The sequence below is a fragment of the Lissotriton vulgaris genome, chromosome 11 (genome assembly GCF_964263255.1).
Source record: "Lissotriton vulgaris chromosome 11, aLisVul1.2, whole genome shotgun sequence".
Lineage (NCBI taxonomy): Eukaryota > Metazoa > Chordata > Amphibia > Caudata > Salamandridae > Lissotriton > Lissotriton vulgaris.
In genome coordinates this window covers 26,765,780-26,793,490 of record NC_141699.1, presented here as the reverse complement: position 1 = coordinate 26,793,490, position 27,711 = coordinate 26,765,780, and the positions used below count along the sequence as shown (strand labels likewise).

The 27,711-nt window shown below is 50.4% G+C and overlaps 1 protein-coding gene across 7 annotated transcripts in view; it reads right to left on the bottom strand.

Moving 5' to 3' along the window:
* RIMBP2 (RIMS binding protein 2) overlaps nucleotides 1–27,711 on the bottom strand; it is a 1,349,166-nt gene that overhangs the window by 329,263 nt on the left and 992,192 nt on the right. For all 7 annotated transcript variants that reach the window (XM_086942673.1, XM_086942667.1, XM_086942669.1 and 4 more), the window contains one exon: nucleotides 373–524. In XM_086942673.1, the coding sequence (XP_086798799.1) occupies nucleotides 373–524 (152 nt within the window). The remainder of the gene's footprint in view (nucleotides 1–372; nucleotides 525–27,711) is intronic.

Sequence of the window (27,711 nt, the reverse complement as noted above, 5' to 3'; positions counted from 1 at the left end):
GCATCTGAATTAGTGCAAAACAATAAAAGGAACTATCTTAAATCATGTCAGGAACTTAATACATACACGAAAAAATTGGGAATTTAAGCGTTCACATTTTGTGCCCTTAGGGAGACAATTTTTTGAGCTTACATATAAACAGTAGGAGGCAACAAAAGAGACACACTTAAGCCATTAAGACTACTAGAAACTAGCACTGCCCACTCTTTTGTTCAGAGAGATATATGCCCTAAAAGCAGGTTTTTAATTCCATTTTTAGAACATGAACAATATGGGCAGCCACCTGGACCTTTAAGAGAAGAAAAGGGATTAATGAGTTACAGGAATAAGATTATGGGTTAATGCATGACCGGGTGTATCACGTTCACGTACCCTCTGCCCTTTGGCATACACGCCGTAGCCGATGACATTGGCGCCATTCGAGGTGCCCGTTGGCGACAAGTCCGGGGGCCTCCAAGTGACCAGCATAGTAACGGTTGCAGGCCGGGCATGGATGGAGACATCTTTAGGTGGGGACGGAGGACCTGGGAGAAGAAAAGGCATGGATTACCCTGGGCACTTCTGGAAGGTGGCTCAACATAGAGTTATCAAAGTACAAGGAACGGTGAAGACCACAGTGACACACGGCCATCCATGGTGGACCATGGACACCAACACATGACCATCCATGGTGGACCATGGACACACTAACACACCACCATCCATTGTGGACCATGGACACACCAACACACAACCATCCATGATAGACCATGGACACACCAGTGGTGACCAAGGCTCAACAGATAAAGAGTTATGACAGTTCAAGAAACGGTGAAGACTACAGTGACACATGGCCATCCATGGTGGACCATGGACACACCAGTGGTGACCAAGGCTCAACAGATAAAGAGTTATGACAGTTCAAGAAACGGTGAAGACTACAGTGACACACGGCCATCCATGGTGGACCATGGACACACCAGTGGTGACCAAGGCTCAACAGACAAAGAGTTATCACAGTCCAAGAAATAGTGAAGACCAGAGTGATACACGGCCATCCTTGGCTGACCATGGACACACTAACACACAACCATCCATGGACACACCAACACACCACCATCCATGGTGGACCATGGACACACTATCACACCACCATCCATTGTGGACCATGGACACACCAACACACAACCATCCATGATAGACCATGGACACAGCAGTGGTGACCAAGGCTCAACAGATAAAGAATTATCACAGTTCAAGAAACGGTGAAGACCACAGTGACACACAGCCATGCATGGTGGACCATGGACAGACCAACACACAACCATCCATGATAGACCATGGACACACCAGTGGTGACCAAGGCTCAACAGACAAAGAGTTATCACAGTCCAAGAAATGGTGAAGACCAAAATGACACACAGCCATCCTTGGCTGACCATGGACACACTAACACACAACCATCCATGGACACACCACCATCCAGGGTGGACCATGGACACACCAACACACAACCATCCTTGATAGACCATGGACACACCAGTGGTGACCAAGGCTCAACAGATAAAGAGTTATCACAGTTCAAGAAACGGTGAAGACCACAGTGACACACGGCCATCCATGGCTGACCATGGACACATTAACACACAACCATCCATGGACACACCAACGCACAACCATCCATGGTGAACCATGGAGACACCAACACACAACCATGAATGAATGAAATGAATGATAGAATGAATGAATGAAATAAAACTTATAACGCGCGACTTTGCCCGGAAGCATCAAGGCGCCTATAAAAGAATCATAAAAGACAAAAACCAGCAAACTAGGGGTAAGCTTTGACAAAAAGCCACGTCTTCAGGGCCTTTCTAAAAATTTGCATCTATGGCAATGTCCTAATTTCACAGGGCACAGTATTCCACCATCTAGGAGCAAGGCTGGAAAAGGCTCTGCTTCCCCACTTGGCTCTTCGAACTCGGGGTACTGAGAGAAGAAACTTCTTTGAAGAGCGAAGGTTTCTCGGGGGAGTGTAAGGAATCAGAAGATCTTTTACTCCTCCTATCTCTTTCCTATTCAAGGCCCCGTAAACCAAACAAAGGACCTTAAAAGAGATCCTGGCTTCAATTGGAAGCCAGTGCAAGGATTTCCCGGCGGCAGTAGCCGATGACCTCCTAGGCAAGTCCAGAACGAACTTAGCCGCGGCGTTTTGCACCGTTTGAAGTCGTTGTAGCAAGCATTTGTTTACTCCAGCATAAAGGGCATTGCAATAATCAAGCCGGGAGGCTATCAATGCAACCACAATTTGCTTCCGGGCTTGTACGGTCAAATAATGCTTAATCTTCCGCAAGATCTTGATAATACCCCAGCAGGTGGAGATTGTCCTGTTGACTTGATAACCCATAGCAAGGGCCGGATCGATCATGACCCCCAAGTTTCGTGCTAAGAGGGTAGGTACAGGGCAAGTCCCCAGAGATAAGGGCCACCATTCCGTCGACCAGATGTCCTCTTTCCCGCCAAACACAAGGATCTCCGTCTTCTCGCCATTTAGCCTCAATGAGTTGTCAATCATCCATTGAGCAACTGCCTCCATACAGTGTCTAAAATTGGAGGCAGAAGAGCTGACAAGCTGGGCGAGAGACAGCAAGATCTGGGTGTCATCGGCGTAGGAAACTACCTCCATCCCGAACGATCTTATGAGCCTGGCCAGTGGGGTCACATAGATATTGAACAGGGTCGGGCTTAATGCCGACCCCTGTGGGACCCCATATTTAACCGGCAGGGATGGAGATAGGAACTCCCCCAGCTTCACTCTCTGTTCCCTCTGGTCCAGGAAGGAGGCCAACAGACTTAGAGCAGGCCCCTCCACCCCTATCTCCCTCAGTCGAGATGTTAAGACGAGGGGAGACAGGGTATCAAACGCTGCTGTGAGATCTAACAGGATCAGCAGGGTACTCAAACCCTTATCAACTGTGGTGCGGATGTTATCAAGCACCACAGTAAGGGCCGACTCCGTGCTGTGACCCTTTCGAAATTCGTGCTGCGAATGATCCAAGGGACCAGAGGTTTCCAGAAAGGATGCAAGATGCTGGTTCAGGTGGGTTTCCAGCATCTTTGCTGGGGCTGGGAGTAACGAAATGGGGCGAAGTTTTTTGTAAACCTCTGGGTCTAAGGTAGGCTTTTTCAAGAGGGGTTTGACCACCGCTCTTCCATTGGGAGGGAAAAATACCATCCCTCATTGCCCTGTTCATGATCTCAAGTAAGGGAGGCAGGAGGGTATCCTTACATTGTTTAAGGAGTTTAAGAGGGCAAGGGTCAAGGGGGGAGCCCAACCTAGTCTTAGCCAAAAGGACGTCCAATTCCTGCAGGGAAAGGGGGGGAAAGCTAGACAGGAGGACAGGATTAGCAGGTCTAACAGGTACTGGGGAGGGAGACACCTGAAAGGTGGAGGAAGATATTTTGGCCCTTTGTAGCTCTAAGGCCAAGACAATATCAGCATTTAATTTTGGTATGGAAATAGAGGGCAATATCGTCACACAGCTGTTGAGTGCAGGTGATGGGATTCGGAGTCTGCAGGGTAGTCAACGAGTCCACGATCTTAAATAGCTCTTTCGGCGAGGTGAGGGCCGTGGTGAGATTCGAAAAGTATTCCTGCTTGGATCTTATGATCTCAGCCTTATATTCCCTCAAAAGAATTTTGTGGGTTTCCCTATCCTGAGTATTCCAGCTAGCCCTCCAGAGTCGTTCCTGCTTCCTGCAACCCTGTCTTAGATGTCTTAACGACTCCGAATACCAAGGTGCCGATGGCCTTTTTCTGGCAGAGTAGCGTAGGGAGGCAGGTGCTAACTCATCCATGGCGGCTGTGGTGGCGTTTTCAAGCTTACGTACCGCTGAAACCACATCCTCATCCATAGAGATCACCATGGTGGGAATTAGGGGAGCCAATAGGTCATTGGTTATCCTCCTCAAGTTTCGTCTAGATTCCATTTTACTAGGGCCCTTCGGAATGTTGTTTATGGGAGTAGTATCTAATTTCAACGGGACTGCGGAGTGATCCGACCAGGTGAGCGGGATAGGGGCATCGGTGGTCAGCCGACTATCATTCGAAAAAACCCCGTCCAGCGTATGGCCCGCCTGGTGGGTGACACCCTTAACTAATTGCTGCAGGCCGCAGGCCGATAGGGTATCAAGGAGAGAGAGAGTTTCGTTCACCTCTAGATTTTCTAAATGAAAATTCGAATCACCCAAAACCGTGACATGCTCACAGCCAAAGTAAGGTTCTAAGATACTAAACAAGTGCTGTTCAAAATCTGCTCTGGGCCCAGGGGGTCTGTATATAAGAATGCCCAAAAATGGGTCAGCATAGGAAGCATTGGTAGAGAAATGTAGAGCCTGAAAGGCATCGTGGGGGGCTGGTAGAGGGGTGATTCGACAGGAGTGAGAATCCCTGTATAGAATGCCCAGCCCACCACCGATACGACCCACTCTATCCATCCTAACTAGGGTGTAGCCCTCTGGCACTGCCTAAACCAGATCAGGTCCCGAGGATTCTTTAGCCCATGTTTCTGTAATGAAGACCCAGGAGGGTCTTCTATCCAAAACAAAATCCTTAAAGGAAACATTGTTCTTAACCAAGGACCTAGCATTAATCAGAAAACCATGGTCTCTACTTATGCAGGTTAGAGGTTTATCTATGGTGCCTACATTCACGGGTCGAGGGGTCAACGCAACTCCTGTGCAACATGACCTAAAACACCTACAAACGGGCAAGTTTTGAAGAGCCTCTGGGGTAAGCGATAAGTGACACGGTAACCGGGAAGGTTTAAAATCCAACAGGACCTGATGAGAGTACCTGAGGCAACCGTGTCCATTCTCGGCAGAGCTGAGCGCCCCCTCGTCCAGCTCGTCCTTAGCGCGGACGGGCGCAGACGGGCTGGACTCTGGCGTGACTCCGGCGTTACTACGGCACACACGCCGTGCGCATGCGTCGTGCGCTTGCATGCTCATGTTTAAGTAGGGCTCTAGCCAGTCAGCCTGACTGCTAGAGCGCTAACCTACAATGGCGTCCTGCGTCCCGTTCAGACCCCCAAGATGGCGTGTAAACTGCGAGGGAGCGCGCAGGAGAGCCGCTGAAACCACGGTGTGGGCACAATTAAGGTGCAAGAATGTGGACCATCCATGATAGACCATGGACACACCTGTGGTGACCAAAGCTCAACAGAGAAAGAGTTATCACAGTCCAAGAAATGGTGAAGACCAGAGTAACACACAGCCATCCTTGGCTGACCATGGACACACTAACACATAACCATCCATGGACACACCAACACACCACCATCCATGGTGGACCATCCATGGTGGACCATGGACACACTATCACACCACCATCCATTGTGGACCATGGACACACCAACACACAACCATCCATGATAGACCATGGACACACCAGTGGTGACCAAGGCTCAACAGATAAAGAGTTATCACAGTTCAAGAAACGGTGAAGACTACAGTGACACACGGCCATCCATGGTGGACCATGGACACACCAGTGGTGACCAAGGCTCAACAGACAAAGAGTTATCACAGTCCAAGAAATGGTGAAGACCACAGTGACACACGGCCATCCATAGTGGACCATGGACACCAACACATGACCATCCATGGTGGACCATGGACACACCAACACGCGACCATGGACAAACTAACACACAACCATCCATGGAGGACCATGGATCCACTAACACACAACCATCCATTATAGACCATTGACACACCAGTGGTGACCAAGGCTCAACAGATAAAGAGTAATCACAGTCCAAGAAACGGTGAAGATCACAGTGACACAAGCCATCCATGGTGGACCATGGACACACTAACACACAACCATCCATGGTGTACCGTGGACACACAGCCATCCACAATAGACCAGGGACACACCAACACACGACCATCCAGGGTGGACCATGGACTCACCAGTGGTGACCAAGGCATGCCAATGAACATGAGGTTCCCACCTGTGGTACTCTGCCTTCAACCAACCCTCACCCAACATGGCTCTCGCACTGGGAGTATCCACCGGGCCATATGAGGGCTATTACAGCAGTGAACTCTTTACATAGCTTTTTAAGTGTTACTAAATATGATTTTGCTTAAAGAATCTATATCGAGCAGCATCAGATAGTTAAGGCCGGCACTCAGGTAATGCCTGAGGGTCCGGTATCCAAATTCCAGCTGTGGACTGCTTTTTTGAGCAGCCCGGGGGCAGATTGGCAGCCCAGCGGCCCAGTGGGTGCCTGAGTGGCCATTCTGGAGGTAGATGGTGTCCATTGTGAGAAGTTGGCCCGGTATATAATGCTCACTAATTCTTAGTGATAACTTTGTACCATGCCAAGCAACCCTTATGATGATGGTTGTAATTCAACCTTGTAGACCAGTTATCCTAGTGGTAACGTGGACAAAGCAGTCTTAGGCTAAACTCTGAAAGGCATGTGAAGCCAGCTGTTATACCATACACAACCCCCTTGAATACCAAATGAAAGGGACACCACACAGATATATATTGAAAATATATATTGATTTATTAACTATTAAAATCCCCTGGACTCTTTATGAGCACAGAAGCACAAGCGTTAAATCACAAGACAGTTTAAAATACACAAAAAATGCACAATATGGATGAGCCCTAGGGGCCACCTAAACCATATACTAAGAAAGTGGTATAAGAGATACCAAGAGGAAAGTGAAGAGGCCTGGGGCCTTGGGAATCGCTGGAGCTATTCGAGACTGGCAATGACTAAGTCGGGAAAGGCCCACGGGACTCGGGTGCAGTGTTCAAAGTGCACGCACTTTTCAATACAAAGTCTATGGTGCGTAAAAAGCACAAAGTTAGAAAGTTAGGAACCTTCCGAGTGACCTACGGAGTTAAAACTTAAGACACAGGCCCTTGAGATGTGTACCAATGCAGGAGCACTGGCGGAGCTGAGTTACCTCACCCACAGGAAGCGGGTGCACAGGGTCGAAGTAGTGTCGGGTTTCGTCACGCCGGTCGATGGTGCTTGGAGCTGAAGATGCTGCAGGCGGCTCGATGAGAAGAGTTCCGGTGGATCCAAGGGTGGATCTGAAGATGTGAAGACCTGAAAGCAGAGGGGACAATGTTCAAAGTCACTAGCCAGTGACTACCGTGGAACCAGATTGGAACCAGGCGATGTCGGGTGCAAACAGGCGTTGTCGGGTAGCTTCTTTCTGCAGCCACGTGGATACCCGGGGTTGAGGACGTCCAGGAGTCGGTCACGAGCTGTCCCACGCAGGCTTCTCGCTGTTGGCGGTGTCGGCACCTCGATCGGAGCAAACAGGCCTTGGCAAAGGCAAGCCAGGCAGAAGTTGAAAGATGCTTAACACTCGGACCAGCAAGGTCAGAGCGGGTGCTCCTTTTTACAGGAGCTTGGGTAGGTTTCGTCGCCAAGATGGCCGCTGACCACGTGGCTAGTGGCCGGGATGGCGCGTCGAGTGGCACAATGCAAAGGGGCCCCACGCAGATCGTGGAGATGCTGGAGGGCTGCTCTTCGGTGCAAGGGCTGCTCGGTGGTGGGGGTTCTCAATCCCCAAAGCACAACGTCGAGGATGCCTCAGAAGCTGCGCAGTCAGCTTTTCGAGTGTCTTCCAAGAGGTCCGGTCCCACGTCACTCGGTGCCTCCACGGGTCCCTTCTTTGCAGGGACTGTGGATCGGGCTCTGAGAGGTCTGGGAGTCTGGTTCTTGTCGGGCTCTGGGCTCGGTCTCCGGCGGGAGGCGGCGGCAAAGCAGACGTCGAGTTGCTGGTTGGTACCTGTGTTCACAGGGTGGCCACTCCTAGGCCACAAGGGAGATTCTCTTCAGTCTTCTGTGCAGCAGAATGTCGAAGTCCAGTCTTCTTCTTCGTGTAAAGTTGATTCAGGATGATCTGCTGTGCAATGGCACTGCTCCCTCTCTTATTCCCAATCTGAGGGGTGGATCACCTACTAGGTCCCTCCTCTGGGAGGAACCAGGAAGGGGGGCGGTTACACCCCCTTTCCTTTGTCCAGCTCCTCGCCAGGACTGGGGCTGGAAGGCCCCAGAACCGGTTTGGACTGGCCTATGCACGGGGACACCTTGTGTGCCCCGGGCATGTCTGATTCTATTCAGCCCTGTCCTACCCAATACACAAAACCCTGTCTGGGGAGGTGCTCGCACCTCCCAAGGCAGGAAACCCTTTGTCCAGGCCACCATCTGCCGAGTTTCGGTCAGCAGCAGGAGGCCAGACTCGTGTCTGTGGTGGCAGCATCCATTTTGTGATGCTGAGGCTCTGTTTAACTTTAACCGGGGTTAAGGCTACACACATGTCGTGTCCCTCTAGAAGGGTGGAATGCTATCCCCGTCGCCAGAATTGGCGAGGGGATAGTGTAGGAGAGTAGGGTCTGCAATCCTATGATCACCCAGATTTTTTGCTTTTGTTTCACTGGTTTACGACTTTCTCTGGCTGTGGGCCTGCCAATCAGACCCACAGCCTGGCTGTTCTCTTTCTAAATTACGACATGTACCCTAGGTGCATTTACCAATTGGTACTGGGCCACCTTATCAGACCCTGTAACTCAGGGCATAGGTGTACCCAGGGCTGCCAGGGGCTGCAGCATGTATTATGCCACCCCTGGCTGGCCTCCTAAATTTGACACAACTGGCTGCACGACAGCTGGGGCAAAGGCGTGTAACCACCCTTTGCTGTAGGTGTAGTATACCTATATCTAACCCTAAAATGGACACCCGGATCCCTATCAGTCACTCCTATGGCAGGCCTTGACAATCCTGAAGGCAGAGTGCTTGGAATCGTGTGAGATGGTGCTCTGGCATGAGCTGAGCCTGTCTGCAGCTTGCGGAACCAAGTCCTAATAGCTGTTCCATGATATCGCATACCATATACTCTTAAGTGCATTATAATCCTCGCGGTTAAATGCTAACTTTGGTATTGCTTTATCAAAACATGTCGAGTAAGGTGTCATACGAATTGGAATACTAACCCCTCGCCAATTCTGGTGACGGGGTTAGCATTCCACCCTTCTAGAGGGACACGACATGTATGTAACTGTGAACCCCGGTTAAAGTCAAACGAAGCCTCAGCTCCACAAAATGGATGCTGCCACCACAGACACGAGTCTGACCTCCTGCTGCTGGGAGTCCTTCCAGCGAGGGAGGCCTGGACAAAGGGTTTCCTGTCCGGGGCGGTGCTAGCACCGTCCCTGACATGGTTTTGTGTATCCTGGGTAGGCAGGGCTTTTCAGGAAGGTGACTGCTGAGTGGCACCCCGGTGCTCACTACGCATAGGCCGGTCTGAACCAGTTCCAGGGGCACACCAGCCCCTGGCCTGGGGAAGTCCGGCATGGCAGAGGGGTGTAACCACCCCCCTCCTGGTCCCACCCATAGGCAGGACCTAGTCACCGGGTCAGCCCCATTTTTTAGTATAAAGATGGGAGCGGGCCCCCTGTTCAAATTAGATCATCTTTGGAATCAAGACACGACTTTCTGCGAAAGGACTTCAAGATTTCTTCCTCAAGATTCTCCCTTGTGGCTAAGGAGTAGTCACCCTGCATCAAGCGGGCACCATCCTAAGAACACTGCGGTCTGCTGCAAGTCCTTCTTCACGAATCCGACGACCCAGCTCGACGAGACCCGGCTTCCCTGGCACCTCTGACCTCTACTCACCTCTACAGCAAAGCTGAGAACCGTGAGTGCGACGAGACCTCGAGGGACCGACGATCGCCAAGACTGCACGACGTCTTTGTAACAAGCCCACCGAGTCTTCCACTGGTGAGTGCTTTGGGGTCCGAGAAGCCCCAACCCTGCGCAGCACCAGCACCCAAGATCAGCCTTCCTGCATCTCCACGATCTGCGTGGGGCCCTTCTGCTGTTTGCTGTGCACCGCGTTGTTTGGCTACTAGCCGGCTGGCTTGTGGCCTTCTGAACGACGCCCGACGACATCACCGCTGCTGGTCTGGTTGCTCCAGACTGGCCCTTGCTTCCTTCTTGAAGAGAGGCACCCCGGACCCTCCTGGTCCACTCCAGACGCCATTTTAGGTCCACCGCGTGGGCTTGAATTTGCCAAGGCTTTGTTGCCCAATCCTGGGTCCAGCGACGCCGACAGCTTCTATCTTCGTGGGACAGCTCGATCCTCCTTCCTGGTCGCCGACAACGCCTCCTGGTCCGTGAGATCTCCGAGCCCAGCGTCACCCACACGCCTTGTCGAGGTGGCTACCATCCGGTGCCCTCCTGGTGCACTTTGACTACTGGCTAGTAGTCTCGAACTTGGTCCCCTCTGCTTTCAGGTGTCATCTTCCATCGATCCAGGCTTGGATCCACCGAACTTTCTTCACTGGTCGCCTGCCAGCAACTTCTTTCTTCCAGGCTCCTGGTCCGTCAACGAGGATTCCCGACGTCTTTTGAGTCCTATGCAGCTGCAGCCCCTGGGCTAGGTAACTTCGGCATTTCGGTGCCCCAGCATAGCCTCACTATCCAAGGGTCAGAATCTACTTTCGTTTTCTCCCTACCAGGTCGGGTTCGCCCGAGAACACTAACTTTGCAAATTCTAGCTATCATAGACTTTGTCCCGCATCTCGCGTGAGAGTGCACACACTGCACCCGAGTCCCCTGGGTCTCCTAGAAGTAATCTAACGATTCTATAGTCAAGTCCTAGCGATTCCAAAGCCTATTAGTACTGTACTTACCTGCTAGTAATTTCGCATTCCACTTTTCTAGTATATGGTTTTCCGTGCCCCTCGGGCATTTGTATATACTGTGCTAACTTAAGTATTTTTGTAAGAGTTTTGGTTTGTGCTTAGTACCCTGTCCTCATAAAGAGTACAGGGCTGTTGTGATCTTTAATAAATAACTGTTTATTTTCATAACACTTGTGTGGTGTCCTTTCACTTGGTATTCAAGGGGTATATGTGTGGTAAACAGCTGGCTTAACACGCCCTCTCGAGTCTTTAGCCTTAGACTGCTCGTATCCACGCTACTAGGATAGCTGGTCTATAAGGTTGACTTACAACCAATCATCAATAAGGGTTGCTGGACTGATACATAGTGTTCACTAGAATAGTGACCACTGCATATCAGGCCACCTTCTCACATTGGTGAGCAGCGGTTGGGATTTGAGCTTGCTGTTGTTTTACCACACGTATCCTAAGAATATCTTGTTGAAAGATCACATGAGTACTGTTAGTACATATAACTAAGCTTAGAATACTCTGAGTTCTACTGAACCAGCTGTTGCAGCTCCTCAAGGCTTAGCACACCTTGGCTGCAACTCTTAGCGAGGGATCAGTAGGTAAACACATAGTGTAGGTAGGTGCATCACTTACACCACACTAGAAACAGTATGTCGGACAAAGGAGGAAACTCTGAGTCTCCCCTTGTGTCAGTTGACCCTCCACAGGTCATCCCTTCAAGATATACTGCGCTTAACTTCCATGAGTTACGACAAGTATGTACCTCTAGGAAGATTAAGCAAGGGGCTAACCCCACCACCTCCTTTCTGATTGGTCTCTTGGAGACTTATGATGCCAGAAAAGCTGAGAAACTTCTCAGCTCTTCTAATCCAGAAGGAGGCATGCCTCCCCTTGAGGGAACCAGAGGTGACCCTGATCTCATCCACCTCTCAACTGAGAATGAAGATGTAGAGGATGATGAGGATGAGGATCCCTCTGGGGATGAGGCAGATAAAGGACAGGTAGAAGTCGGTAGACTAAGCAGGTCCAACTTAATCAAACATGACAGTGGTACTGGGGGACCCCTGGGGCCACTATCAGGTCAGCTTAACATTGGGAATGGACGAGCCAGATCTCTGTCAAGAGGCTCTGGCAGATCCCTTCAAACCAATGGCTCTCACAACTCTTCTCAAAGAGGGATGACATCCCCTCAGAGGAGAGTGTATGAAGCTAAAGAAAGGGCAGCCAATCTGAGGATTGAAAGGGAAGAACTTGCCCTGGCCAAAGAAAGGCTTGCCTTTGCTAGAGAGCAACAGTTAAGTGGGGTAGTCCCCACTGGTGGCAGCATTGTACCTAGCAATAGGGAAAGGAGTTTTGATACAAAGCACCTTGGTAAGATAGTGCCCCCCTTTAAACAAGGGGATGACATCCACAAATGGATCACTGCTTTGGAGAGGGCCTGCACTGTGCAAGGTGTTCCCCAGAGTCAGTGGGCAGCTATCTTGTGGCTCTCCTTTGAAGGTAAAGGCAGAGACAAGCTCCTCACCACAAGGGTAGAGGATGCTAACAATTACAAAGTCTTGAAGAATACACTGGTTGAAGGGTTTGGCCTAACCACTGAGCAGTACAGGGTGCTGTTCAGGGATACCCAGAAAACTCAGTCTCAAGATTGGTCTGATTTTGTAGATTGTGCCACTAAGGCTTTTGAGGGCTGGTTGCTGGGCAGTAAGGTTACTGATTATAAAGGATTGTATAATTTGATGATGAGAGAACAAATTTTAAACAATTGTCAGAACCAGTTGTTGCATCAGCATCTTGTTGACTCAGATCTGACCTCTCCCCAAGAATTGGGAAAGAAGGCAGACAGATGGGTTAGAACAAGAGTTAAACAGAACCAGGGCCAGAATCAAGGTGGTCAGAAGAAAGCAGACCAGAAGGGTAAAGATTCTAAGGGGGAACAAAATGACCAGAAGTCTTCGACAGGTCCCCAACAACCCAAAGAGGGTGGGGGTCAGGCTCCCCAAAAGAAGAAAGAAGGCCAATCTAAAAGGTGGTGCCAATACTGCAAAAGTAAAACTCACTGGTTTAGTGAGTGCACCAAGAAAGGAGGAGGGCAGACTCCTGCCACTGCAGCCCCTAAGGCACCTGTGCCCCCTAGTACAGCCAGCAGTGGTAGTGCACCTCCCAAGGGTTTAGTAGGGTTAACCCTGGGTTCTGAGGGGTGTGACAACTTAGTTGGTACACTCACTCAGGCTGTCCTTGTCAGTACAGGGAATATGGATATGTCCCCTGACATAAGTCCCAATACTTTGGGCAAATACAGACAGACACCTTTCATTAATGGAAAAATGGCTCAGGCCTATAGGGACACTTGTGCCAGTGTCACAATGGTGACACCTAACTTTGTGGACCCTGGACAGATCATGCCAGGTACAGAATTCCTGGTGACCAATGCAAGCAATGTCACTACCAATCACAGTATGGCAATTGTAGCTTTCTCCTGGGGAGGGGTAACTGGCCAAAAGAAGGTTGTAGTTAGTTCAGACCTCCCAGTGGATTGTTTGTTGGGCAATGATTTGGAGTCATCACAATGGTCAGAAGTGGAGCAGAGGACTCACATGGAAATGTTAGGCTTGCCAGCACATGTGTTTGCTGTGACCAGGTCACAGGTCAGGAAGTGCCCCACTGAACAGGTGCTGGATCCTGGAACAATGGACCAGACACCTTCCAAGAAAAAGAGCAGCAGGGTTAAGGCTGTGCCTTCCCCCTTGCCCCAGGTTGAGGATCAAGTCTCAGAGGAGGCTGACCTACAGGAATTGAGGGAAACTGAGCCCAGAGAGTTTGAACTTGATCAAGTTGAATTCTTGGGTTCAGGGGGACCCTCAAGGGAAGACCTGGGGAAGGACCAGTTACACTGCCCTTCTCTTGAACCCCTCAGACAGCAGGCTGCTGCTGAGGCTGCTGGGAACGCCACAGGTACCCACAAGGTATACTGGGAAGATGGACTCCTGTACACTGAGTCAAGAGACCCCAAGCCTGGCATGACCAGGAGGCTGGTTGTACCCTTGTCTCAGAGAGGTTTCCTACTTACCTTGGCCCATGAGATTCCCTTAGCAGGTCACTTAGGCCAGACAAAGACTTGGGACAGGCTTGTCTCACACTTTCACTGGCCTCACATGAATGAGGATACCAAGGAGTTTTGTCGCTCCTGTGTCACTTGCCAAGCCAGTGGTAAGTCAGGTGGCACAACAAAGGCCCCCCTTATACCAATGTCTGTGGTGGGGGTGCCCTTTGAAAGAGTGGGGATTGACATTGTTGGTCCAATGGAACCCCAGACAGCATCAGGGCACAGGTTTATACTGGTGGTAGTGGACCATGCCACCAGGTATCCTGAAGCTATTCCACTTAGGACCACCACAGCACCTGTGGTGGCAAGGGCCCTAGTTGGAGTGTTCTCCAGAGTGGGCTTCCCTAAGGAGGTTGTCTCTGACAGAGGTGCAAACTTCATGTCAAGCTACTTAACTGCTATGTGGAAGGAGTGTGGTGTCAATTACAAATTCACTACACCCTATCATCCACAATGCAATGGGCTTGTTGAAAGGTTCAACAGGACCCTAAAAGGGATGATTCATGGACTACCTGAAAAGCTCAGGCGTAGATGGGATGTCCTGATTCCCTGCCTTCTGTTTGCTTACAGAGAGGTCCCACAAAAGGGGGTTGGCTACAGCCCTTTTGAACTTTTGTATGGGCATCCTGTGAGAGGCCCCCTGTGTCTGGTGAAGGAAGGATGGGAGAGACCTCTCAAAAAGCCTGCAACCAGCATAGTGGACTATGTACTTGGTCTCCGCTCCAGGATGGCTGAGTATATGGAGAAGGCATCAGAAAACCTTAAGGCCAGTCAAGAACTTCAAAAAGCTTGGCATGACCAAAAGGCTGTCCTGACTGTTTATCAGCCTGGACAGAAGGTGTGGGTGTTGGAGCCAGTGGCCCCAGCAGCACTCAAAGACAAATGGTCTGGGCCCCACACAATTCTTGAGCAAAAGGGAGAGGTCACCTACCTGGTGGACCTTGGAACTCCCAGGAGCCCCCACAGGGTGCTCCATGTCAACAGGCTCAAAGCATATGTCGACAGGAAGGACATGAGTTTGCTCATGGCCATAGATGAGGGACAGGAGGAAGAGAGTGACCCTCTCCCAGACCTGCTCACTCAGAATCCTGATGAAGGGTCAGTAGATGGTGTTGTCTTTTGTGGCAGCCTCTCTGAGCATCAACAGAAAGACTGTAAACAGGTTCTTCAGTCTTTCAGACATATGTTTTCTCTGACACCCAGTCAGACCAATTGGTGTACCCATGAGGTTGACACTGGTGACAGTCTGCCAGTTAAGAGTAAAATCTACAGGCAGCCTGATCATGTTAGAGACTGCATAAAAACTGAAGTGCAGAAAATGTTGGAGTTGGGAGTCATTGAACCCTCAGATAGCCCTTGGGCTAGTCCAGTAGTTCTAGTGCCAAAGCCTCACACCCAGGGTGGTAAGAGAGAGATGAGGTTTTGCGTAGACTACAGGGGTCTCAATGCAGTCACTAAGACTGATGCCCACCCAATACCAAGGGCAGATGAGCTGATAGATAGATTGGCTTCTGCCAACTACTTAAGCACATTTGACTTAACAGCTGGGTAATGGCAAATCAGGTTAGCTGAGGATGCCAAGCCCAAAACAGCATTTTCAACCCCTGGTGGGCATTATCAATTTGTGGTAATGCCCTTTGGTCTGAAAAATGCACCTGCCACCTTCCAAAGGTTGGTGAATCAAGTCCTTACTGGGCTGGATGACATCTGTGCAGCATATCTAGATGATATTGCTGTCTTTAGCTCCACCTGGGAGGATCACCTGGTCCACCTGAGGAAAGTGTTAGAGGCTCTGCAAGCAGCAGGCCTCACTATCAAGGCCACCAAGTGCCAGATAGGGCAGACACAGGTTGTATACCTGGGCCACCTTGTAGGTGGAGGCCAGGTTCAGCCACTGGAGAGCAAAATACAGTCAATCAGGGACTGGGCTCCTCCAACCACCCAGACTCAGGTTCGAGCTTTCTTGGGCCTGACTGGATACTACAGAAAGTTTGTCAGGAACTATGGTTCAATTGTGACACCATTAAATGAACTGACAAGTAAGAAAATGCCAAAAAAGGTTCAGTGGACAGCAGGCTGTCAAAAAGCATTCGATGACCTAAAGCAGGCCATGTGCACAGCACCTATCCTTAAGAGTCCAGACTACTCCAAACCATTCATTGTCCAAACAGATGCTTCTGAGTTGGGTGTGGGAGCTGTTCTTTCTCAACTGAATTTTGATGGTCAAGACCAGCCCATTGCTTTTATAAGCAGAAGGCTGACCCCCAGAGAGAAGAATTGGTCAGCTATTGAGAGGGAGGCCTTTGCTGTGGTTTGGGCCCTGAAGAAGCTGAGGCCATACTTGTTTGGCACTCACTTCAAGATTCAGACCGACCATAAGCCCCTCTTGTGGCTAAATCAGATGAAGGGTGAAAACCCCAAACTGCTTAGGTGGTCCATTTCCCTACAGGGGATGGACTTTACAGTGGAACATAGACCTGGTACTGATCATGGCAATGCCGATGGGCTCTCCAGATATTTCCACTTAGAACAAGAAGACTCACCTGGTCAAGGTTAGCTTATTGTCCCAAAGTTTGGGGGGGGGGGGTCATGTAGGAGAGTAGGGTCTGCAATCCTATGATCACCCAGATTTTTTGCTTTTGTTTCACTGGTTTACGACTTTCTCTGGCTGTGGGCCTGCCAATCAGACCCACAGCCTGGCTGTTCTCTTTCTAAATTACGACATGTACCCTAGGTGCATTTACCAATTGGTACTGGGCCACCTTATCAGACCCTGTAACTCAGGGCATAGGTGTACCCAGGGCTGGCAGGGGCTGCAGCATGTATTATGCCACCCCTGGCTGGCCTCCTAAATTTGACACAACTGGCTGCACGACAGCTGGGGCAAAGGCGTGTAACCACCCTTTGCTGTAGGTGTAGTATACCTATACCTAACCCTAAAATGGACACCCGGATCCCTATCAGTCTCTCCTATGGCAGGCCTTGACAATCCTGAAGGCAGAGTGCTTGGAATCGTGTGAGATGGTGCTCTGGCATGAGCTGAGCCTGTCTGCAGCTTGCGGAACCAAGTCCTAATAGCTGTTCCATGATATCGCATACCATATACTCTTAAGTGCATTATAATCCTCGCGGTTAAATGCTAACTTTGGTATTGCTTTATCAAAACATGTCGAGTAAGGTGTCATACGAATTGGAATACTAACCCCTCGCCAATTCTGGCGACGGGGTTAGCATTCCACCCTTCTAGAGGGACACGACATGTATGTAACTGTGAACCCCGGTTAAAGTCAAACGAAGCCTCAGCTCCACAAAATGGATGCTGCCACCACAGACACGAGTCTGACCTCCTGCTGCTGGGAGTCCTTCCAGCGAGGGAGGCCTGGACAAAGGGTTTCCTGTCCGGGGCGGTGCTAGCACCGTCCCTGACATGGTTTTGTGTATCCTGGGTAGGCAGGGCTTTTCAGGAAGGTGACTGCTGAGTGGCACCCCGGTGCTCACTACGCATAGGCCGGTCTGAACCAGTTCCAGGGGCACACCAGCCCCTGGCCTGGGGAAGTCCAGCATGGCAGAGGGGTGTAACCACCCCCCTCCTGGTCCCACCCATAGGCAGGACCTAGTCACCGGGTCAGCCCCCTTTTTTAGTATAAAGATGGGAGCGGGCCCCCTGTTCAAATTAGATCATCTTTGGAATCAAGACACGACTTTCTGCGAAAGGACTTCAAGATTTCTTCCTCAAGATTCTCCCTTGTGGCTAAGGAGTAGTCACCCTGCATCAAGCGGGCACCATCCTAAGAACACTGCGGTCTGCTGCAAGTCCTTCTTCACGAATCCGACGACCCAGCTCGACGAGACCCGGCTTCCCTGGCACCTCTGACCTCTACTCACCTCTACAGCAAAGCTGAGAACCGTGAGTGCGACGAGACCTCGAGGGACCGACGATCGCCAAGACTGCACGACGTCTTTGTAACAAGCCCACCGAGTCTTCCACTGGTGAGTGCTTTGGGGTCCGAGAAGCCCCAACCCTGCGCAGCACCAGCACCCAAGATCAGCCTCCCTGCATCTCCACGATCTGCGTGGGGCCCTTCTGCTGTTTGCTGTGCACCGCGTTGTTTGGCTACTAGCCGGCTGGCTTGTGGCCTTCTGAACGACGCCCGACGACATCACCGCTGCTGGTCTGGTTGCTCCAGACTGGCCCTTGCTTCCTTCTTGAAGAGAGGCACCCCGGACCCTCCTGGTCCACTCCAGACGCCATTTTAGGTCCACCGCGTGGGCTTGAATTTGCCAAGGCTTTGTTGCCCAATCCTGGGTCCAGCGACGCCGACAGCTTCTATCTTCGTGGGACAGCTCGATCCTCCTTCCTGGTCGCCGACAACGCCTCCTGGTCCGTGAGATCTCCGAGCCCAGCGTCACCCACACGCCTTGTCGAGGTGGCTACCATCCGGTGCCCTCCTGGTGCCCACTGACTACTGGCTAGTAGTCTCGAACTTGGTCCCCTCTGCTTTCAGGTGTCATCTTCCATCGATCCAGGCTTGGATCCACCGAACTTTCTTCACTGGTCGCCTGCCAGCAACTTCTTTCTTCCAGGCTCCTGGTCCGTCAACGAGGATTCCCGACGTCTTTTGAGTCCTATGCAGCTGCAGCCCCTGGGCTAGGTAACTTCGGCATTTCGGTGCCCCAGCATAGCCTCACTATCCAAGGGTCAGAATCTACTTTCGTTTTCTCCCTACCAGGTCGGGTTCGCCCGAGAACACTAACTTTGCAAATTCTAGCTACCATAGACTTTGTCCCGCATCTCGCGTGAGAGTGCACACACTGCACCCGAGTCCCCTGGGTCTCCTAGAAGTAATCTAACGATTCTATAGTCAAGTCCTAGCGATTCCAAAGCCTATTAGTACTGTACTTACCTGCTAGTAATTTCGCATTCCACTTTTCTAGTATATGGTTTTCCGTGCCCCTCGGGCATTTGTATATACTGTGCTAACTTAAGTATTTTTGTAAGAGTTTTGGTTTGTGCTTAGTACCCTGTCCTCATAAAGAGTACAGGGCTGTTGTGATCTTTAATAAATAACTGTTTATTTTCATAACACTTGTGTGGTGTCCTTTCACTTGGTATTCAAGGGGTATATGTGTGGTAAACAGCTGGCTTAACACGCCCTCTCGAGTCTTTAGCCTTAGACTGCTCGTATCCACGCTACTAGGATAGCTGGTCTATAAGGTTGACTTACAACCAATCATCAATAAGGGTTGCTGGACTGATACATAGTGTTCACTAGAATAGTGACCACTGCATATCAGGCCACCTTCTCACAGATAGTATTCCAATTCGTATGACACCTTACTCGACATGTTTTGATAAAGCCAAACCAAAGATAGCAAATAACCGCGAGGATTATAATGCACTTAAGAGTATATGGTATGGCAATATCCCGGAACAGCTTAGGGAGTGGTTCCCGACAGCTGCAGACAGGCTCAGCTCATGCTAGAGCACCATCTCACATATTTCCAAGCACTCTGCCTCCAGGATTGATGAGACCTTCCATAGGAGTGGCTGATAGGAACATATGTGTCCAGTTTAGGGTTAGGCACAGACATACTGTACCTAAGTAAGAGGTGGTTACACCAACTTACCCCAGCTGAGTGATCAGCCAGTTGTGTCAAATATGGAGGCCAGGCCAGGGGTGGCATAATACATGCTGCAGCCCCTGGTAGGCCTTGGATATACCTATGCCCTGGGCACCTAGGGTGCACTATTACAGGGGCTCATAAGGTGAACCAGTTCCAATTCGTAATGCACCTAGAGTGCATTCTCAGTAATTTAGAGAGAGAACAGCAGGCTGTGGGTCTGATTAGCAGGCCCACAGCCACATTAAGTCAGAAACCAGTGAAGCAAAAAGCAAAAATTTGGGGTGACCATAGGATAGCAGACCCTACTCTCCTACATAACCCCCCCCAAACGCAGGGACATTAGACTAACCTTGACCAGTTGTGTCTTCATGTTCTAAGTGGAAGTACCTGGAGAGACCATCTGCGTTGCCACGGTCAGTCCCTTGGCGGTGCTCCACTGTAAAGTCCATCCCCTGTAGGGAAATGGACCACCTGAGTAGTTTGGGGTTTTCACCCTTCATCTGATTAAGCCATAGGAGGGGCTTATGGTCGGTCTGAATCTTGAAGTGAGTACCAAATAAGTATGGCCTCAACTTCTTCAGGGCCCACACCACAGCAAAGGCCTCCCTCTCTATAGCTGACCAACGTTTCTCTCTGGGGGTCAGCCTTCTGCTAATGAAAGCAATGGGCTGGTCCTGGCCATCTACATTAAGCTGTGAAAGCACTGCTCCCACTCCCAACTCAGAAGCATCTGTTTGGACAATGAACTCTCTTGAGTAGTCAGGACTCTTCAGGATAGGTGCAGAGCACATGGCCTTCTTCAGGTCATCAAATGCCTTTTGACAGATTTCTGTCCACTGAACCTTTTTGGGCATCTTCTTGGATGTCAGATCATTAAGAGGAGTCACAATGGACCCATAGTTCTTAACAAACTTCCTGTAGTACCCAGTCAGGCCCAAGAAAGCTCTGACCTGAGTCTGGGTAGTTGGAGGGGACCAGTCCTTGATGGTCTGGATCTTACTCTCCAGTGGTTGAACTTGGCCTCCACCTACAAGGTGGCCCAGGTATACAACCTTACTCTGCCCTATCTGGCACTTTGTTGCCTTGATAGTGAGGCCTGCCTTCTGCAGAGCCTCAAGCACTTCCTTCAGGTGGACCAGGTGATCCTCCCAGGTGGAGCTAAAGACAGCAATATCGTCCAGATAAGCTGCACAAAAGTCATCCAACCCAGTGAGGACTTGATTCACCAACCTTTGGAAGGTGGCAGGTGCATTTTTCAAACCAAAGGGCATCACCACAAACTGATAATGCCCACTAGGGGTAGAAAATGCTGTCTTGGCTTTAGACTCCTCAGCTAACCTGATTTGCCAGTAGCCAGCTGTCAAGTCAAATGTGCTCAAATATTTGGCAGAAGCCAACTTGTCAATGAGCTCATCTGCCCTTGGAATAGGGTGTGCATCTGTCCTGGTGACAGCATTGAGTCCTCTGTAATCCACACAGAACCTCATCTCTCTCTTGCCATCTTTGGTGTGAGGTTTGGGGACCAGAACCACTGGGCTAGTCCAGGGGCTCTCTGAAGGCTCAATGACACCTAATTCCAGCATCTTTTGCACCTCAGTCTTTATACAGTCCCTGACGTGGTCAGGTTGCCTGTAAAGTTTGCTCTTTACAGGAAGACTGTCACCAGTGTCCACCACATGTGTACACCAGTTAGTCTGACTGGGTGTCAATGAGAACATATGCCTGTATGCCTGTAGAACTTGTCTGCAGTCATGTTGCTGATGTTCAGTGAGGCTGCCACCTAAGGCCACACCATCAACTGAACCATCCTCAGGGTTCTGAGTGAGCAGGTCTGGGAGAGGGTCACTCTCTTCCTCCTGTCCCTCATCTGTAGCCATGAGCAAGCCCATGTCTGCCCTGCTGACATATGCCTTCAATCTGTTCACATGGAGCACCCTGTGGGGGCTCCTGGGAGTTCCTAGGTCCACCAAGTAGGTAACCTCTCCCTTCTTCTCCAGAATTGTATGGGGTCCAGACCATTTGTCTTGGAGTGCTGCTGGGGCCACTGGCTCCAACACCCATACCTTCTGTCCAGGCTGAAATTCAACAAGGACAGCCTTTTGGTCATGCCAAGCTTTTTGTAATTCTTGGCTAGCCTCAAGGTTTTTGGATGCCTTTTCCATGTACTCTGCCATCCTGGAGCGGAGACCAAGTACATAGTCCACTATGTCCTGTTTAGGCTTTTTGAGAGGTAACTCCCATCCTTCCTTCACTAGACACAGGGGTCCTCTTACAGGGTGCCCAAACAACAATTCAAAGGGGCTGAAGCCAACCCCCTTTTGTGGGACCTCTCTGTAAGCGAACAAAAGGCAGGGCAGAAGGATGTCCCATCTTTGCCTGAGCTTTTCAGGTAATCCTTTAATCATGCCCTTTAGGGTCTTGTTAAATCTCTCAACAAGCCCATTGCATTGTGGGTGATAAGGAGTGGTGAACTTGTAGTTGACACCACATTCCTTCCACATAGCTGTCAAATATCCAGACATGAAGTTGTAAATGTAAATGTAAATGTATTTGAGCTTATATAGCACACAGCTACCCACAAAGGGTTTCCCGGCGCTTGCTTAGGGAACCCGTCCTGGTATTCCCCTGTGAGATAACCCCAGCAGGGTATCCACAAGGTGAAAGCCAGGCATCCCGCCACGAGGGGCCGTTGTGGAGATTAAGCAAGCTATTGCCCAGAGTCGCAGAGTGTGAACCCGTGAGTCGAGAAGGCACCGAAGCGAGAATTATCGAGTCTGTGGAATTTTTGAGCCCAAGACCCGCCGAGGCGGGGAATTGAACCCTGGTCCAGGGCAGATCTCAGCTTCCGGGTCTGCCGCCTCTAACCCCTGAGCCACACTTCTCCACCTTTCCAAGTTGGCACCTCTATCTGATATTACCTCCTTAGGAAACCCCACTCTGGAGAAAACTCCAAGTAAGGCCCTGGCCACAACAGGAGCTGTTGTGGTCCTAAGTGGAATTGCCTCTGGGTACCTGGTGGCATGATCCACTACCACCAGTATGAATCTGTGCCCAGATGCTGTAGGGGGATCCATTGGAGCAACAATATCAATCCCCACTCTTTCAAAGGGAACCCCCACCACAGGTAGTGGTATCAGGGGGGCCTTTGTTGTTCCACCTGCTTTACCACTGGCTTGGCAGGTTTCACAGGAGCGACAAAACTCCTTGGTGTCTTCAGACATGTGAGGCCAGTGAAAGTGAGGGACAAGCCTGTCCCAGGTCTTGTTCTGGCCTAGGTGTCCTGCTAAAGGAATATCATGGGCCAAGGCGAGTAGGAAGCCCCTAAATTGCAGAGGTATAACCAACCTCCTGGTAGCACCAGGCTTGGGGTCTCTAGCCTCTGAATAAAGGAGTCCATCGTCCCAATATACTTTATGGGCACCTTGAGCATTCCCAGCAGCCTCAGCAGCAGCCTGCTGTCTGAGGGGTTCAAGAGAAGGACAGGTTAACTGAGCTCGCCCCAAGTCTGCCCTAGAAGGTCCCCCTGTCCCCAGAAACTCAACCTGATCAGGTTCAAGCTCTTCAGGGACAGTTCCTTCAGGGGTCTCAAGATCAGTTTCCTGTGAAGCCTGATCCTCACTTGTAGGCAGTTGGGAAGGCGCAGCCTTAACCCTCCTGTTCTTCTTCTTGGAAGGTACTTGGTCCATTGTTCCAGGATCCAAGATCTGAGGTTCAGAGAGGCACTTTTTGGCCTGTGACCAGGTCACAGCAAGGACATGTGATGATATCCCTAACATCTCTGCATGAGTCCTGTACTCAACTTCTGACCATAGAGAGTTCTCCAGGTCATTGCCCAACAAACATTCTACTGGGAGATCAGCACTAACCACAACTTTCTTTAGGCCAGTTACCCCTCCCCAGGAAAAGTTAACAAGTGCCACACTATGGGTAGTAGTGACATTGCTGGCATTGGTCACCAGGTAATCATCGCCTGGCATGTATTGTCCAGGGTCCACAAAGTTAGGTGTCACCATAGTGACACTGGCACATGTGTCCCTGTAAGCTTGAGCCACTTTATTGTTAATCAAAGGTGTCTGTCTGTATTTGCCCAAGTTACTGGGACTTATGTCAGGGGTCAAATCTATGTCCCCTTCACAAACCAGAACAGCCTGTGTAAGGGTTCTGACTAGGTCAGAATCTCCTTCAGTTCCCAAAGTGATACACACTAATCCCTTGGCTTGAGGACCAGCACTGCTAACTGTACTAGTGGGTGCAGGTGCCTTAGGGGCTGCAGTGCTGGGGGCTCCATCCTTTTTACACTAACTTGTCCAGTGAGAGGTGTTCTTACAAGTTTTACACCAGGGTTTCTTCTGACCTTCTTTCTTCTTCTTCTTGGAAGTTTGGGACCCACCCTCTGTCTCAGTTTGGGGCCCTGTTGAAGACTTCTGGTCTTTAGCTTTCTGCTCCCCACCCTTCTGGTCTGTTTTCTTCTGGTCACCACCCTGGTTCTGGTTCTGGTTCTTTTGCTTAACTCTGGTTCTTACCCATTTATCTGCCCTCTTTCCTAATTCTTGGGGAGAGGTCAAATCTGAGTCAACCAAATGTTGATGCAACTGCTGGTTCTGACAATTATTTAAAATTTGTTCTCTCATCAGCAAATTATACAATCCTTCATAGTCTGTAACCTTGCTTCCCAGCAACCATCCCTCCAGAGCCTTAGTGGCACACTCAACAAATTCAGACCAGTCCTGAGTCGGTGTCTTCTGGGTATCTCTGAACATTAACCTGTACTGTTCAGTGGTTAAGCCTAACCCATCAATCAGAGCACTCTTCAGTACCAGGTAGTTTCTAGAATCCCCATCACTAACTGTGAGGAGTCTGTCTCGGCCTCTACCTTCAAAGGAGAGCCACAAGATTGCTGCCCACTGCTCCTGAGGGATCTGCTGTACTCTGCAGGGTCTCTCCATTGCAGTAATCCATTTATGGATATCATCCCCAGCTTTGTAGGGGGGCACAATCTTACTCAGGTTTCTATTATCAAAAGACCTGTCTTTATCCTTGTGGATATTGCTGCCACCAGTGGGTTCTATTACCCCACTCTCTCTAGGCTGTCTTGCTCTAGCAAGTTTCTCCTTGGCCAGGGCAACCTCTAACTCTTGCCTCTGGATCCTAAGCTCAGCCTCTCTCATCTTGGCCTCATGTTCCCTTCTCTGAGGGCTAGTCATCTCCTTCCTGGAGTGACCATGAGAGCCTCTAGAGACATGGGAGGTATTGGATTCACCTGAGTGATTCCTCCTCCTCCTATGCCCCTGGTTAAGTCCACCTGGGGGTCTGAATGGGTTGTTACCAGATTCATTCCCAAGTTGGCTTAAGTTAGCCTGGTTCAGTCTACTGACCAGCACCTGACTATCTCTGTCATCATCTGACTCACTGCTTTCCACCTCCTCCTCTTCCTCCTCTTCCTCTACATCTACCTGAGGAGCTCCAGTGGTGGAGGCCTCCTCATCTACCAGGATGATAGGGGCAGGGGTGTCTACAGTGTCATCCTCTGAAGGATGGCCTCCTTCAGCATCCCCTGTGGGGTTTGCCTTAGAGGGCTTTAGAGTCTCAGACTGGTCTAAGAGCTCTCTTAGGTGGTCTGTAGTAGGGGAAGGCCCTGTCTTCAGACCCCTTAAGACACAAAGCTGTCTTAATTCCTTAAAGGAAAAAATAGCAAATTTGGATGGTGCCCTTGGAGGGTCACTCTCAACAGGAGTAAGTCCACTGGACCCCTCTGCTCCAGACATTGCTCTAGTGTGGGTGGATGTGTTGCAATCTACCTACACTGGTGTTTACCTACTAAACCTATCTAGTAGTTGTAGCTAGGGTGTGCTACTCCCTTTGCTCTACAACAACTAAGTTCAGTAGAACTTAAGTATACTAGTCTTGTTTTATATGTACCTAGCAGGTACCTGTATGATCTTTCAAATGATAATCTCAAAGATTGTAATGGTAAAACAACAGCAAGCTCAGATCCCAATCCGCTGCTCACCAATGTGAGACGTTGGCCTGGTATATAATGCTCACTAATTCTTAGTGATCACTTTGTACCATGCCAAGCAACCCTTATGATGATGGTTGTAATTCAACCTTGTAGACCAGTTATCCTAGTGGTAACGTGGACAAAGCAGTCTTAGGCTAAACTCTGAAAGGCATGTGAAGCCAGCTGTTATACCATACACAACCCCCTTGAATACCAAATGAAAGGGACACCACACAGATATATATTGAAAATATATATTGATTTATTAACTATTAAAATCCCCTGGACTCTTTATGAGCACAGAAGCACAAGCGTTAAATCACAAGACAGTTTAAAATACACAAAAGTTGCACAATATGGATGAGCCCTAGGGGCCACCTAAACCATATACTAAGAAAGTGGTATAAGAGATACCAAGAGGAAAGTGAAGAGGCCTAGGGCCTTGGGAATCGCTGGAGCTATTCGAGACTGGCAATGACTAAGTCGGGAAAGGCCCACGGGACTCGGGTGCAGTGTTCAAAGTGCACGCACTTTTCAATACAAAGTCTATGGTGCGTAAAAAGCACAAAGTTAGAAAGTTAGGAACCTTCCGAGTGACCTACGGAGTTAAAACTTAAGACACAGGCCCTTGAGATGTGTACCAATGCAGGAGCACTGGCGGAGCTGAGTTACCTCACCCACAGGAAGCGGGTGCACAGGGTCGAAGTAGTGTCGGGTTTCGTCACGCCGGTCGATGGTGCTTGGAGCTGAAGATGCTGCAGGCGGCTCGATGAGAAGAGTTCCGGTGGATCCAAGGGTGGATCTGAAGATGTGAAGACCTGAAAGCAGAGGGGACAATGTTCAAAGTCACTAGCCAGTGACTACCGTGGAACCAGATTGGAACCAGGCGATGTCGGGTGCAAACAGGCGTTGTCGGGTAGCTTCTTTCTGCAGCCACGTGGATACCCGGGGTCAAGGACGTCCAGGAGTCGGTCACGAGCTGTCCCACGCAGGCTTCTCGCTGTTGGCGGTGTCGGCACCTCGATCGGAGCAAACAGGCCTTGGCAAAGGCAAGCCAGGCAGAAGTTGAAAGATGCTTAACACTCGGACCAGCAAGGTCAGAGCGGGTGCTCCTTTTTACAGGAGCTTGGGTAGGTCTGGAGCAACCAGACCTGCTGTGTAAATCTTCGGTTTCGTCGCCAAGATGGCCGCTGACCACGTGGCTAGTGGCCGGGATGGCGCGTTGAGTGGCACAATGCAAAGGGGCCCCACGCAGATCGTGGAGATGCTGGAGGGCTGCTCTTCGGTGCAAGGGCTGCTCGGTGGTGGGGGTTCTCAATCCCCAAAGCACAACGTCGAGGATGCCTCAGAAGCTGCGCAGTCAGCTTTTCGAGTGTCTTCCAAGAGGTCCGGTCCCACGTCACTCGGTGCCTCCACGGGTCCCTTCTTTGCAGGGACTGTGGATCGGGCTCTGAGAGGTCTGGGAGTCTGGTTCTTGTTGGGCTCTGGGCTCGGTCTCCGGCGGGAGGCGGCAGCAAAGCAGACGTCGAGTTGCTGGTTGGTACCTGTGTTCACAGGGTGGCCACTCCTAGGCCACAAGGGAGATTCTCTTCAGTCTTCTGTGCAGCAGAATGTCGAAGTCCAGTCTTCTTCTTCGTGTAAAGTTGATTCAGGATGATCTGCTGTGCAATGGCACTGCTCCCTCTCTTATTCCCAATCTGAGGGGTGGATCACCTACTAGGTCCCTCCTCTGGGAGGAACCAGGAAGGGGGGCGGTTACACCCCCTTTCCTATGTCCAGCTCCTCGCCAGGACTGGGGCTGGAAGGCCCCAGAACCGGTTTGGACTGGCCTATGCACGGGGACACCTTGTGTGCCCCGGGCATGTCTGATTCTATTCAGCCCTGTCCTACCCAATACACAAAACCCTGTCTGGGGAGGTGCTCGCACCTCCCAAGGCAGGAAACCCTTTGTCCAGGCCACCATCTGCCGAGTTTCGGTCAGCAGCAGGAGGCCAGACTCGTGTCTGTGGTGGCAGCATCCATTTTGTGATGCTGAGGCTCTGTTTAACTTTAACCGGGGTTAAGGCTACACACATGTCGTGTCCCTCTAGAAGGGTGGAATGCTATCCCCGTCGCCAGAATTGGCGAGGGGATAGCATTCCAATTCGTATGACACCTTACTCGACATGTTTTGATAAAGCCAAACCAAAGATAGCAAATAACCGCGAGGATTATAATGCACTTAAGAGTATATGGTATGGCAATATCCCGGAACAGCTTAGGGAG